Raw genomic sequence first — 14,899 nt, forward strand, 5'->3', positions numbered from 1 at the left:
CACTTAAAACAAGGACTGGCAAAAACTGTTACGTACATTGCATGCCCTGTTGATCCAAGAAACAAACAAAGACAAATGCCATAGGAAATTAATATGGAACCCTATATATGAGCCAGCTATCATCAACATGAATTACAATTCGTGCAAAAAACAATTAAACAATCATAATATGCGTCATACCCATTTAATACACTTACGATCAATAGGAATTTGCTTGTATCTTTGGTTTTCACGTATAATACTTCCACCACTGTCACTAGAAGTGCTGCTCTGGCGGCTAATGTTCCCTCCATATGGTACCTTGGGGGCAGGTATGTAAGGTGGCACAGGAACTGGTGCTGGCGTTGGAGGTGGTGACGGGGCAGCAGGCATTAGCTCGGGTTGCTTTTGAGGGTAGTCCATCTTTTGTTTCTGAAGAGATGCAAAGAACTTTTAATTTAAAGATTCAAGAATGAGTCCCTCATTCCTTCCCACCCGCTCTATGTCCATCCTAGTAGCACATATGTATCTGCAGATAACTTAATAAAAGACGATGGTTAATTACGCATGGACTTAAATTCACTTCAAAAGAAGGCTGAACGAGTGGACCTCAGCAAGAAGGTAAATCCAAGAACTGCCTTAGCAGAACTAATGCAAACAGACTATTTCATGATTAAGTGAAATAGACATTTCAACCTAAAATACAATGTTCAATGCCAAAAAGAAAGTTAAGAGGGCAACTGAGGACTTTATTCCTGAATCATATTCCCCTCTGTAAAAAAGATCTGGATCAAGTTCCACACAAGGTTCATGCATTAAACTCCACTGATCTTAGTAAATTGTGGAATGGATTTATCGAGTATTTGTGTGCCTTATAGTTTACATCGGACACTTATTTGATATCATGCACTACAGTAGACTATATTGGTATCAGTCAGTAGGGGAAAAAAGGGAGAGTTAGATAATGTTAATAAGTTTTGGCAGCTCACAAATGCCCCAATGTCTTTTTTTTAGCAGAGCATGTAGACACAGTCTGCAGTGGGCATTTTGAGTGTAAAATGATACCTTGCCGAAAATATTTCAGTTACGTGATGGCACGTATATTCTTATTGCAAACTGCTTTGACCAGTATCACTACCTTCCAATAAAGAAGGATTTGCTGAAAGCTCCTGTACATCACAGGTCAGCATTCCGACACATAAACCACTGTTGTCAACAAAAAACACAAATTAAGTCTATTTCTTTTTTCAGGTTTCCAATTTCAGTTATACGACAGTGCAAATCTTTATTCGCTTATGTATTTTGCAGACATAAACAATGTCTTTCAGAGCCTAAATTGCAATGCTCTCTTTGCAATAAGTTTATCGATAGAAACAATCAATTCAGTATTCCAAGTAATTTGGAACGACTGTGGTCCAGTTATGATTTGACAGGATGTGACCTGGAAAAAGACAACCTTTTTTTAGTTCCTGTTGGAGCAAAGTGTAGAACTGGAAGAAAAGCATATACTGATAGTTCAGGTGACTATTCATGGTTCAATGTAGCAGTGCGCAACATAAATCCGGAAAGTCAATAGTCACTGAGAGTCAGTTTTCATACTTGCCAACAAGCAGTAGGTCCTGTAGGGCAGTTCAGTCGTTTCATGCTCTGGTTGGCACTGCACATATCTCCTTGTCTACGTTACTGTATTATATTTAGAGAATGGAAATCAGTGGTGTAGTTGCAAGCATCTATGCTGCGTTAATATACTATGTATGTTTCTATATGGTATTCCTATAATGCAAACCTACCCAAAAGGCAGTGGAGCGCTGTTAAAGGGCAAGCTTAAAGGCAACGAATAAAAGGAGAGAAACCTGGGTTGTGGACGGTCAATGCATTGTGATGTAGTGTTCTTTAAAGAGGCGAGTCATCAACTCTTTCATATAGGAGCAGCACTGGGGCTGTCCTGAAGGATAAATGGATGTTGTTCCATACCCCTGGTGCATAGATGGAAAATGCCAGTTATCTTTTTTGTTTACACCTCTTAGTCTGTAGTCTGATGATGTCCTGGCTGTGCACATGCGGAGAACCACCAGAGATGATAAGCCTGTCTGCAAGATAAGCGGGGGTGCCCTTTATCCTTGCTTTGCAATTGATGCAGATGGTTTTGAAGATGGTGCCAGCAGGCAATGTAAACCAATTTGGTTCCATCAGGATGGGATTTATGTGATTATATTTCTTTAGGCCCTGGATGAGACGTGTTGCAGCATTGTAAGAATGTTGAGAGTGAGTCTTGGATGTGGGTGTGGGGTATGCAGAGTAGAGTTAGTGTGAAATATTGGGCCTGAGAGAAGAGAGAGCTTGTTGGAGTGGTCGAGAGAATGGTGGAGTAGTAGAGTGAATGTTGATGAACAAATGTTAAGGAAGTGAGAGCAATGATGTAAGTGGGATTCTTGAGATGCGGAGTATGAATGGTGCAGGGATTTGAAAAAGGTTTGTCAAACTGTGAAGAGAAAAGTGAGGGTGTGGCTGAAGGCAGATGTGTGGGTATTCAGATTCATTTATTACGATACAATATTAAGAGACTGAGAATTTAGGCTCAAGTGAATTCTTCCTTAAACTAACAGATTACTATCCGTAGAACATGCTCACAGATAAATATTTTGTCATGTAACCGCATTTATAGCCACGTAATGTGAAAGCAGACAACAAGGAAAGTGGTTAAATGGATATTAGGGGTCTGGAGAGCATAACCACTTAATAGCACACATTTTCCATCACCACCTCTCCTGCCAGTACTATCAGATTAAAAGCAAAGAAAGGTATGCACAACCCACAAACCATCCAAAATGATACTGTTGTCGCCCAAAAAAAATGCTTATTTTAATATTAGTTTGACTAATGTAAGCTTGGTCTGGTACTTTAGCCTGTTCAGAACTGAGAAGGTCAGAGGTCACTGATTTTAATCACTGGGCTGTTAAACTGCATATTTTCTGAAACAGTTTTTGTTACTGCTTCAGTACCAGCTTCCTTTATGTAGCCTACACGGTCTGGAATGCTTCCTAGCAGTTATTTAACTAGTATTTATTTTCTTGCGAATGATGTAACGAGGCCGATTTGTTTCACTAAGCACATAGGACTTTTTTTTCTGTTTGGTAGGATTTTTGCTATCATCGGTGTTAGACCTGGCATCCTTTGCATAGTTTCCCCTGAATTTTTGCCTTCAGACCAACTATTTTGGGGGACTGCTGGCCTTAGGTTTCTGCACACTTAAACCACTGCTAACAAGTGTTAATGTGATTGTGCTCTTTCCCTAAAACATTATACCATTGGCTTATCCACAACTGGCACATTTAATTTAGGTACAATTCCCTAGTAAAGTTCACTACAGGTGCCCAGGGCCTGTAAATTACATGCTACTGATGGGCCTGCAGCACAGATTGTGCCACCCCCTCAAGTAGCCCTTTAAACATGTCTTAGGCCTGAAATTGCAAAGTCTGTGTGCGCAGTTAACCTGCCATGTCGGCCTGGCAAGATAAACCTCTTGCAAGGCCCAAACCTTCCTTTTTAATACATATAAGTCACACCTAACATAGGTCCTGGAAAGCCCAAAGGCAGGGTGCAGTTTATTTAAAAAGTTGGACATATACTTTTAAGTTTTACATATCCTAGTAGTGAAAAACTAAAAATAGTTTTTCACTACTGCAGGGCCTATGTATCCCATAGGATAACATTTGAATTACCTTATTACATTTTATAATTGCAATTTCCATATGGGAAGATATGACTGAGTCAATTTTGGTATCTCTGGAATCACAATTTAAAATCACAACTTATGGTGAAGTCGGATTTTTAATTGCATTTCTGAAAAAGCCAATTTTTAGAAAGTTGGCATTTTCCTAATTTAGCCATTTGTGGTCCTTGCTGCCTATCTCTGATAACATCTGGAAGAGTTCACTGGCTTTGTGTACATCTCCTAGACAGCCAAACACAATGGGAGCGTAGGGATGACCTGATGGGCCATCCCGGCAGGACGGGATGGGGAAGCTGGGCACAGCCTCACTTACGCCTGAATAGGCTGTGTCCTGTCCACATACAGATTTTTGCACAACCCCTTGTAGTGAATCTGAACCCAGGGCAGGAAGGACTCTGTGCACTTTAAAGGCATGTCTTTGAAGTCTCTCTCACTAAATGGGCACAACTTGATATACGTACTGGACTTCAGTACACTTCTGGACCTGTGCAGTCTCTGCCAGGAAGGACTGCTGTGCTGCTCAAAGGACTGCCACTCTGCTGGATTGCTGAACTCCTACTTTTCGGTGCTGACCTGCTGCCTGCTTCCTTCTTGCCTGGGTGACCAGAACTGGACTTGAATCCAGAGTGACTCCAAGGGCTAGTTGGCTGGCCACCTGATCTGAAGTCTCAGGGACATAAAAGATTTTCAACCAACTTACTTCTGTACCTGGACTCTACCATCTGGGAGTCTACCCAGCCAAGTGGTGCCACACCAGTCCCTTGGAAGTGGGCCTAAGGTGCTTACCAGCGGAACCAACACATCTTTGCTGAGCGGAACATCCTTGAGCAGAACCGACACATGGCTGCTGCTGTGTGGATTGGACCCGGTGCATAAGGCACGCAATGCCTTCGCAGTCCTCGAAACTGTTGCATCGCTGAAGGCATGCCACATCTGCGGCCTAGGTCCTCGTACCGCTCGTTGGCGGCACATCTTCATCGCTAATCTGAACCGATGCATTGCCTAGACTGCGCATCGCATCCTCAATGCTGGACTTCGTATCCCAAGCTGCGTCGACAGGATCCTTGACAACGACGAATCAGGAACTCTAACCATGGCCTTATAGCATCTCGGAACCGATGCAGCACCTCAGCTGCGGGGCTTCTTTGACCCCAATCAATGCATCACTCCGCAACCAGGATATAAGGTACTTTGCTCAGTGGGCTAACTACGTCCCGTAGCTGGCCCGTGCTCCATCCTGGTTAGCCTAAACTTGTGACTTTGTCCCGGTCTGGCACGACCAGATGTACCATGTTGGCGCTTCCAGTTACTAAGCGCTATTTTACAGGTTATTCTTTAAAAAAATCATAACTCAAGTTCTATTTATTAGATTTTTGCAGTTTCAGTCTTGCAGATCACATGATCTGGGATCTTTTTGTGTGATGTTCACTGTTTTTACTGTTAGAAGTGTTCGACAAATACTTTACTAATTGCCTTCACGTTAAGCCTGACTGCTCTATGCCAAGCTACCACAGGGTGAGCACAGGTTAATTTGGGGTTTACTGGTGCCTCGCCCTGACTAGGACTGTGGTTACTGCTAGACCAGGGCTCACACCTAAGCCAACCAGTAACCCAATTTTTAACATTCAGGAGTGTCCATGAGAAGGATGGAAGTTGTTCTCAAAGTTCTCTGGAAAAGTTGAGTTACCAGACTGCATTTTAAGATGATGGCATCAGTGCTGCCTGCTCACAGGTGATTTTTCAGTCAGAACTGATCATTCTTGGGTGTCGGGATTAATTTGAGTACCATAGTGTAACACCATTTGAATTATGCTATACAGGTTTCTCCGAAGTTAGTGAGATCGACTTGGTCTCAGTCCAGTCCATATGGCATGTCTGTTATTGGTTGGTTTCTGGAACACACTTGGTAAGTTAACTGTGCTTGTCATTGAGACGCCTCTCATTGAAGTCCAATGACGTAGTTGAAGCATTGTTTCTCCTGGAATTTGAAGAAATGTATGTCTGCTAGTATACCATCATCACCAAGAAGGTGTCAGTTTAGTTCTTGAGTAAAATTGTCACCCATTAATAACCTTGCCCTCATGGACTATTTCATGATCTCTAAGGATGGGTAAAAGTGACAGTCTTTTTTTTAGGTATTGATTCCTCAGAGCTTGCCTTCCAATTTACTCTCCAATAGTGTCTGTCGTCACTCACGACAGTACAGTTGACCATTACAAACAGGAATTCGGGGAAAAGTCCCAAGTATTTATTTCTCATGTAAAGAGCGAGGGTTACTCTTTTTTGCTAAATGATTTCCCCAATCGGACTCGCCGTTATAACACAAGGATTCTGATAAGGAAGATGCAAAAAGTGTCATGAAGTAACATCACAGACTCAGACAACTGATGACGTACACAATTTATCTGTTAAATGCATACAGTTCAAGAAGAATATAATGAGAATTAGGTAATCAAAGAGGATTGTCAATGTTTGGTACTGTGTAAAATCTGTCCACTAGTCACCAGGGGTGGAGGTGCGAGGGCAGTAGTGGCAATGAGATTGGCTATTTACAAATCTTGTTTACACTCATATTTGCACTCGTTTGTGTTGTTTTCTTCAGTCATGCTAGATAAGTGTTGTAAAAGCAGTCAAGCTCTAGCTGCACTGTGGATTTAACAAAGCAGAGGACGGGGTCTAGTGAGAGATGACAGGGTCTAGTGAGAGACACTAGGGCAACACTTCAAGAATGTCAGCAGTACGTTACCTCTGATAGTTCTCCAAGTAATTGCTGTGGGAAAAAATGGAGCAAATGATACCATGATGAGAAAACCTAAGCAATGTTAGATACTTACAGTGACTTTGAAGGCATTACTGCCCCTTGTACCCGGCCCATTTATTGGATTTGTATAAATGGAAACACATTCATTTTAGACATGCCTTATTTCTTCTTTATCACAAACTAAAACTAAACTGAATTAACCAAGCACATTGACTAATGCCTACATATCAATAACAAATCATTGCCTAATGCCATAATTTAATAGACACACATAGCACACTCCCTTAACAGATTTTTAACAGCTCACAGGATACAAACAGGAAAACATGCATTGGCAAAAACAATGGTTCAGGACTTGGCACGTGTGCGATGGCGCGCAAGAGATCATGCTAAGGCCATCGCTCACAGTGCAAGACGGCTTGTGGATGAAGTGGGATGACTCACTGGCCCATGATTTTGGTGGGCAGAAGACAATGTAAACAACACCTGAATAGGAGTGTGTCTGTGTGCATATGTGTGTGTGTGTGTGTGTGTGTGTGTGTGCATAGCAATTTGTCTGTACTGTGGTCATAAAGTCTAATTTGATCTTGGCACCCTTGCAAGCTTTTTTTTCATTAGTATGGTTGTTCAGTAAAACAAGTTATTGAGCCACGTTATTTTAACTGCCATGGTATGTGTACACACACACAAACACAGACCATGGCAGTGTAAATAATTGTGGCTCAATAACATGTTCTTTAGAACAACTGTACTAATAACCAGATTCATACATTTATCATTACAGTACCAAGGTCAAATTTGAATTTATGACCACAGTAAGTAAAATGAACATCAGAAAAATATGTTTTATTCTGTTAGAGGCTGCTAGGAACAATTAATGTATACAGGGAATCAATTCTCCTAATAGTCACTACGTCTGTTCAATGTGGTTTTTAATATATGGTCAAATGTAACCACGTGCATCCAGGTTTTGGTTAAATATCTTTTGTTAAAATAAGTACATATGAAAATGTCCATGGCATGAACCATGTGTGCACAGTAGAATATGCTGCTTCTTACCATTGTTGAAGAAATGGAATGGCATAATGACTCACTGAAGACTTCACCGCTCGTGAGACATTGCCCTTCCCCACACTCAACAATGGCAATAAATAATAGCATATTACACTTGGAGCGTCAGAATATATACTATATGTGTGTGTATACATATATGTGTTATTTGTTTTTTGGGAGATCATGAAGGATAAAGAAGTAACTGACTTGTAGGTCATAAAAACCTATTTTTTGATGCAATGTGTAATTGTTGATCTTTTTCTGTTGCATTGTTGATTTTCATATAAAGCGCTCTGATACCTTCGGGTCTAGCCAGCGCTATATAAAACTCTTTAAATAAATAAATAAATATGGAGGCAGCAGAGATAAAGCTCTCACTGACAGACCTAAAAATGGAAACACTTATTTGTACAATGTTTATTTCCAGACTATCACGAAATGTACTTAAGAGGTCAAGGGCATTTCTGGGTGCACTCACAGACAACACAAACAGTTTATCGACAGGATGGAAAGCATGTGTCGAGAAGGGACAATGGTGCAATGTGTTTCTACGTTTACCAGTGAAACAGTCAACAAAGATGTACAGGAATGGGATGTATGACGTTAAAACGCATACTTTTACAACGCATACCGTTACAACGGGACTTTTACAACGCAAATACTATTACAACGCATGTATTTACAACGCATTTTTTTACAACGCAGGTACCTTTACAACGCATACCATTACAACGTAAGTATTGGTAAGTATATATAATTTTTTTAATTGTATATTATTTAAAATTATTTTTATTTAATGTAATTGTATTTAATTTAATTTAATTTAATTTAATTTTATTTAATTAATTTAATTTATATTTATTTTTATTTTATTTTTTTTCTTGTACCCCTTTATCTAAAATTCCCAAAACTGACCCTGAACCCTAAAAATACCCCTTTACCCAAAAACCCAAAACTGACCCTGAACCCTAAAAATACCCTTTTACCCAAAAACCCAAAACTGACCCTGAACCCAAAAAATACCCCTTTACCCAAAAACTGAAAACTGACCCTAAACCCTAAAAATACCCCTTTACCCAAAAACTGAAAACTGACCCTGAACCCTAAAAATACCCCTTTACCCAAAAACTGAAAACTGACCCTGAACCCTAAAAATACCCCTTTACCCAAAAACTGAAAACTGACCCTAAACCCTAAAAATACCCCTTTACCCAAAAACTGAAAACTGACCCTGAACCCTAAAAATACCCCTTTACCCAAAAACTGAAAACTGACCCTAAACCCTAAAAATACCCCTTTACCCAAAAACTGAAAACTGACCCTGAACCCTAAAAATACCCCTTTACCCAAAAACCCAAAACTGACCCTGAACCCTAAAAATACCCCTTTACCCAAAAACCCAAAACTGACCCTGAACCCTAAAAATACCCTTTTACCGAAAAACCCAAAACTGACCCTGAACCCTAAAAATACCCCTTTACCCAAAAACCCAAAACTGACCCTGAACCCTAAAAATACCCCTTTACCCAAAAACCCAAAACTGACCCTGAACCCTAAAAATACCCTTTTACCCAAAAACCCAAAACTGACCCTGAACCCTAAAAATACCCCTTTACCCAAAAACCCAAAACTGACCCTGAACCCTAAAAATACCCCTTTACCCAAAAACCCAAAACTGACCCTGAACCCTAAAAATACCCCTTTAAAAAAAACCTAACATATAACATTTTAAATATAATTATATACTTACCAATACTTACGTTGTAATGGTATGCGTTGTAAAAGTAGCTGCGTTGTAAAAACATGCGTTGTAAATAAATGCGTTGTAATAGTATTTGCGTTGTAAAAGTTCCGTTGTAATGGTAGTGCGTTGTAAAAAATGCGTTGTAATGGGTGTTTACCACAGGAATGTGTTATCTAATCGGTGACCTTTTTGTCAACCCGAGAGTGCCGTGTGGATAATTCATATAAAAAAAAGTCATAAAATCTAATAAGCCTCATTTCACAGGTCATGCAATGTTAACACAAGCTCGAAAAGTACATGTGAATAAGTGTGAGGTACATAATCTTTTGCTTCCAACAACATTATCACCCAAGCAGTGTTCTTTCCCTCAATAACGCTTTTCTCGCACCAATTAACTTAGTAATGGGGGATGGACAAATCTTTATTCATATAAAACCAGCGCTTTGGCAAGAGCACAAACCAGGGCTAAGCCCTATTTCTCCAGCGTGGTGCCTTTCAGCTCCATGATGAGAGGAGGTGTCTCCCTGGCAGCCTACGAAACTATGAGGATAAAACTCACAACTTCAAGGTGCTTAATCTGATTGTTTTAATTTGAAATAGTATGCCGAGAAGATGGATACTGCAAGTGACTGGTGACCAAAAATGGGGCATGTCTTCAAAGGGCTAGTGACACTTTTATTCCTGACTACATAAGAACACACATAGATGGGAACCGGTCTGATCCTATCCTGTCCACAGGAGAGCTCCAGACTGTAAAATACCTGGTGGTGTATTGTGTTTCCACCTCCCCTTCCAGTCTAAATCCATCCACAAGATTGCTTCCAAGTGAAAAATATCTGGCGGTGTATTGTCGGACACCCAACTTCCTAATTGTCCCCACTTGGTTCAATTATATACACAGGATCACTCTGAAGTGAAAAATACCTGGTGTTATATTATCAGATACCTGACCTCTTATTCCTCACCACCCAATCTGATCCTAATCAAAGAATTGCTTCGGAGTGAAAAATGCCTGGTGGCGTGCTATGAAATATCTGCCTTTTTCCATCCTCCACCAGGGGTGGATTGGCACTGCGGGCATTCGGGCATCGGCCGAAGGGCCAGTGTCTCAGTGCCCTCTGTGGGCCGTTTTTTTTCTCCCCTTTCCCAGTCCACAGAAAGTGCTCTCTGCTGTCTGCTCTCTGTGGACTGGGAAAGGGAAGAAAAAAAATGGCCCACAGAGGGCACGGAGACAGACAGAAATGAAAGCACTTCACTGTGCGGCCATACAGTGATTATCAGCTGTGGCCTCTACTGCACCCCCTGCCCTGCAAAGCAATCACGCTGAGGCTGGGCTGGGGAGGGGTGATTGTTTACAAGAATCGGCCTCCCTGGGGGCCAGGTGTTGCTCAGGCCTTTCAGCCATTTTCACCTCGGCCCCCCAGGGGCCCACGCAGCCGGGGAAACAGTGCTAGTCTTAACACATCGCCCACAGCCCCTCACATTCAGGGCGCAGTGGGCGAGGAAGAATGGGTCTTTCTGTGGGGGCCAGGTGATGTTTTGAAAGTGCACAATCTTCACCTTAGCCCCCCCCCCCCCTGGCTACTGTGGATGACCCAGCAGCTGTGTTTGTGCTCCCCTGCCAGGACATTGCCCTGAGGCCTGGAGGGATGATTAATTTACAAATTGCAGAGGCCTTACTGCTGCTCATGTGCTCCTGAGCTGAAGGTCTGAGGAGGGCTGAGTATGTTAGTAATAGCAGGGGCTTCGCTGCTTTTCAGGTGCTCCTGTGCTGAAGGGCTCGGATAATTTTGTGATGGAAAGGGCCTTGCTGGTTTTTCAGTTTCTCAGCATGTAGGCCATTGTCACCTTGGCCTTGTGTCCTGCGCAAGAACAGTATCCTCCCACTTTCATTCCTTGTCTGTGCATAGGCATAGGTGGCCTAACGCCAGAGTTGCAGAGATTGGGATTCAAGTATGAGTCCCAGCGTCTGCTTAACAACCTGTGATTCTGGGCAGATCACTTCATCGCCCAGGCCCTTAAATATAAAATCAGATCATGTGTACTGTAATTGGTACTCATGAATAGAACTCAAATAGCCTTTGTCTTGGGCTGAATTTACACTATATAAAACTGCCAAATGGTAAAACAACTATAAAAAATAACCATTTGTTCATGCTTTTTAATGATCATGGTCCCTTTGCAGAATCATAGAGGACACTTTATAAAAACATGTCCATATTTTTTAACACAGCTTTTCTGATGCACATTTTTTATTTTTATTTAATTCCCCTTAGTGCCTCCCTGTCTGGTTTTCTTATGTTGTGGAGGCTGCACTCTGACCCTTAAGTCATTCTGTACCTCTGACTGGGTGCACCATTCTACTTCTATGTTCTTTTTGTTATTCTGGGCGAGTCTAAGCTTGCACTAAGATAACATTTCATAGTATTCATAATTTCCAGTGACTCGCTCCTCAATGGGGGATCTTGTTGGGTGTTTGTGGCCTTCCTTTCCCTCCCCAGCTCCTGCCTCACCTCCATATGGACACACCCCTTACTCACTGCCTGCATGAGTGGGAAAACAGCAGCCCAATAGGTTTCTGTGATGATTGGAGTCTAGGACATAGCTGGTTGGGGAAAGAGTATCTAACGACATTGTGCAGGGTGTTAAGACTGCAAGTAAGTATTCAGTTATCAGAACTGCAGTGCTCCTAGTCTTTACCAATGTTACTTGCTCTGTAAGCTTTAAAATGCTTAATTTACTAAATATTTCTCTACGAATTAGACCTCAAAGAGTAACCAAATAGTGTTTCATGAAAGGACACGCCCCTTGAATGTGGGCCATGCCCCTTAACTGTAGGCCACGCCCCTTGAATGTGGGCCACTTTTTTCGTCAGTGCCCGGGCCAAATTGTGATCCCAATCCGACCCTGTCCTCCACTACATTGAATGCTACCCACAGGATCGCTCTCAAGTGAAAAATATCTGGTCGTGTAATGGAGGGTAACGAACCTCATATTGCCCCACTCGGTACAATTCTATCCAGTGGATCGCACCTGAAAGAAAAATACCTGGTGGTTTATTGTGCAAATATTTATATCAGTTATTTTTCTTGTGGCAGTGCTTCAGAACCCTTCCATGCCACTTTAAGAGTGTTCATGGTGGGGAGACTTGTAGAACACTGGACATGTCAGTGCGTTCATGGAAGTATACAGTTCTACATATACACAATATGGTGGGTGGGCACATCGGTGATGTGTTGATGACAAGAAGACAGTGTTCGCACACTGCAGAGGGCATTGTAAGTGAATGTTAGACCTTGTTTTAAATATTTTAGCTAAGTGACGACACGAATACTCTTACTGCTAGCTGTTTCAAACATCACCACTACCTTCTAGTAAGGAAGGATTCAATTAAAGATCCTGTAGATCACAGGTAAGAATTCTTTAGGTATTCCTGTATGCGGACCTCTGAATATCCACCCGTCAACAAATGCAACACACACGTAAAAATATTAGGGTCAATGCAGGTGGAGACACAATTCCCGGTTTAGGTTGCATCTCTAATGCACTTTTTTTGCTGTTGATTATATACTATTCTCATTAATTTTTTAAAAAGAGCAACCCAAAAAGAACGAATAAAATATACTGAAATGTACCCAGTCCTTTCTATATTTGATGGCACTATCCCTCGGAACAAACTCATCTGATGTTGAGAATACAAATGCACGTGTGAAGTAGACATGGAGATGGGTAGGCCTAAAATACTCGAAGAGCAGGCTACTAAAAACCTAGTTCTGGTACTGGAAGCCACTTTATTTAAATGATAACACAAATACAATAATAAGCTAAAACATTTGTTAATGTGCATTATTATCAATAAGACTCCAAAATGTGTATTGTAGTTTGTCACAAAATTGGTGAAATTAATATTTACACTTTCAATAGGTAGGTGGTGACGTGGTATTAGAAGTGTTGGTGGTGCTGTTGCTGTTGGCACTAATTGGATTCATGGTATTGGTGGTGCTAGCATTGAATGTGGTTGTGTAGTATTGCAATTGTTGTTGGTGTGGTGTGCTATTCGTGGTTGTGCGATTTAATGGTGTTGGTAGTATTAGTTGCAGCGTGATGGTGGTGAGCACATTTGTGATGGAGGAACGGATACTGGTGGTGGCATTGCCTGCAGAAGATAAATAACTGAATGTGGAAAAAAGGTGCAATGACGAGTGAACTTCTTAGATGTAAAACAGGGCGTCCTATACTACCACAGGAGGCAGAATAACATACCATCCAGTCAAAGGCATGCAGTGAGACAAGGTGGTAACAAGGGCGACAGACAGCTGTACTGACCAGGCACACCTAGTAACTCGTCAAAGTTTTGAAAGTAATTCACAAACGCAAACTAGAAAGATCATAAGAACAACACAGCACTACATGAGTGACGAGAATAGAGCAACAGGGTTTGAGCTGCATATGTGATCAGAGCAGGCCCGGTTCTAGCGGGTGGGCCGGGTGGGCCCGGCCCACCCAAAGATGAGCCTGGCCCACCCAAACAGGAGCCTTGGCCCTCGCAGTGAGAGCTTGAAGGCAGGCGTGCAACGCACAGGTCGTGTGTGTCAGCCCGGGGAGACAGCTTCCCGGGCGCGCACACACACAGACAGTTTAAGATTATCGCAGCCACACCAAAGTACTTAACAGGTCGTTAAAAGACCATTAACATGTTAACTAGGCTTTGTTTACTTTTTTCACCCCTTCATCTCTGCATGGTGAAAGGGGACAAGTCCTTTCTTTGACACCGGTAACCTTTGCCTACTGTCCTGCTGCATTGATTTTCTTTTTCTATGCAGCGCAGGGGAAAAGTGGTCTGTTTATTCCTAGTCACCCCCTGACCCCTGCAGCTGCTTATCACATAAGGCTGTGACACAAAGTATGACTAATGGAGTAGGTAACAGAATGTGTTACAAAAAAAAATCTTTTTAAAATCTGCACAGGCCCACCAGGACACATACTTCGTATGTGCTTCATTTAAACAGTTTTTATCATTTCATCATAGCCGATGCTGGTCAACAATAAAAAAAAATACAAAATGGCAATGCCCAGATAAAGTTGGTGATTAATGATCCTGCTTTAGAGCAATCGTTTGTCTGTTAGTATTTTTTAAATGCAGACGCACTGTATTTTATGTGGATAGCTCAGTGGGTTACTGCCTTTGTCACAGAGATCCTTGTGTTACTTCAGAAGTTACAATCCTAACAAAAGGCAGTGAACAATGAACTGCCACCAAAGAGCTGCAAACAAACATGAATGGTATAATTAGAACTTCGCTTTTTTTGTTTTGTGATATAGTTAGAACTTCCCTAGTCTTTTCATTATTCTAATGTTGCTAAAATGAGTATGTTTGGGCAGATATACATTTTTATCAGTAAAGCTGACCCCCAAGGAATACTCTTTAAATCCTAAGGTTGTGTTTCCCCAGACCAAACCCTCTTAAAATATACTACCCACCGGAATGGATGACCTATGATTCCTACACCTTGTAATCCTCATTGGCTTATGTGACATTCCCTGTAGACTGATTTACATACTTGCATGATTCATTGTCTCTGTAAGTGTGTGCGTGATGTAAAGTACTGACACACACTACATTGATATG

The 14,899-nt window shown here is 41.6% G+C and overlaps 1 protein-coding gene across 7 annotated transcripts in view; it reads right to left on the reverse strand.

Annotated features, from left to right (window-relative positions):
- Positions 1 to 14,899, reverse strand: part of EPS8 (EGFR pathway substrate 8, signaling adaptor) — a 1,030,589-nt gene that overhangs the window by 123,051 nt on the left and 892,639 nt on the right. For 4 of the 7 annotated variants that reach the window (XM_078674027.1, XM_078674024.1, XM_078674026.1 and 1 more), the window contains one exon: positions 198 to 411. In XM_078674027.1, the coding sequence (XP_078530153.1) occupies positions 198 to 411 (214 nt within the window). Of the gene's footprint in view, positions 1 to 197; positions 412 to 6,458; positions 6,483 to 14,899 lie in introns of all 7 variants that reach the window. The other 3 variants (XM_078674021.1, XM_078674025.1, XM_078674020.1) reach the window with 1 other exon arrangement.

Source organism: Lissotriton helveticus, chromosome 1_1, assembly GCF_964261635.1.
Source record: "Lissotriton helveticus chromosome 1_1, aLisHel1.1, whole genome shotgun sequence".
In the NCBI taxonomy this organism is placed as follows: Eukaryota; Metazoa; Chordata; class Amphibia; order Caudata; family Salamandridae; genus Lissotriton; species Lissotriton helveticus.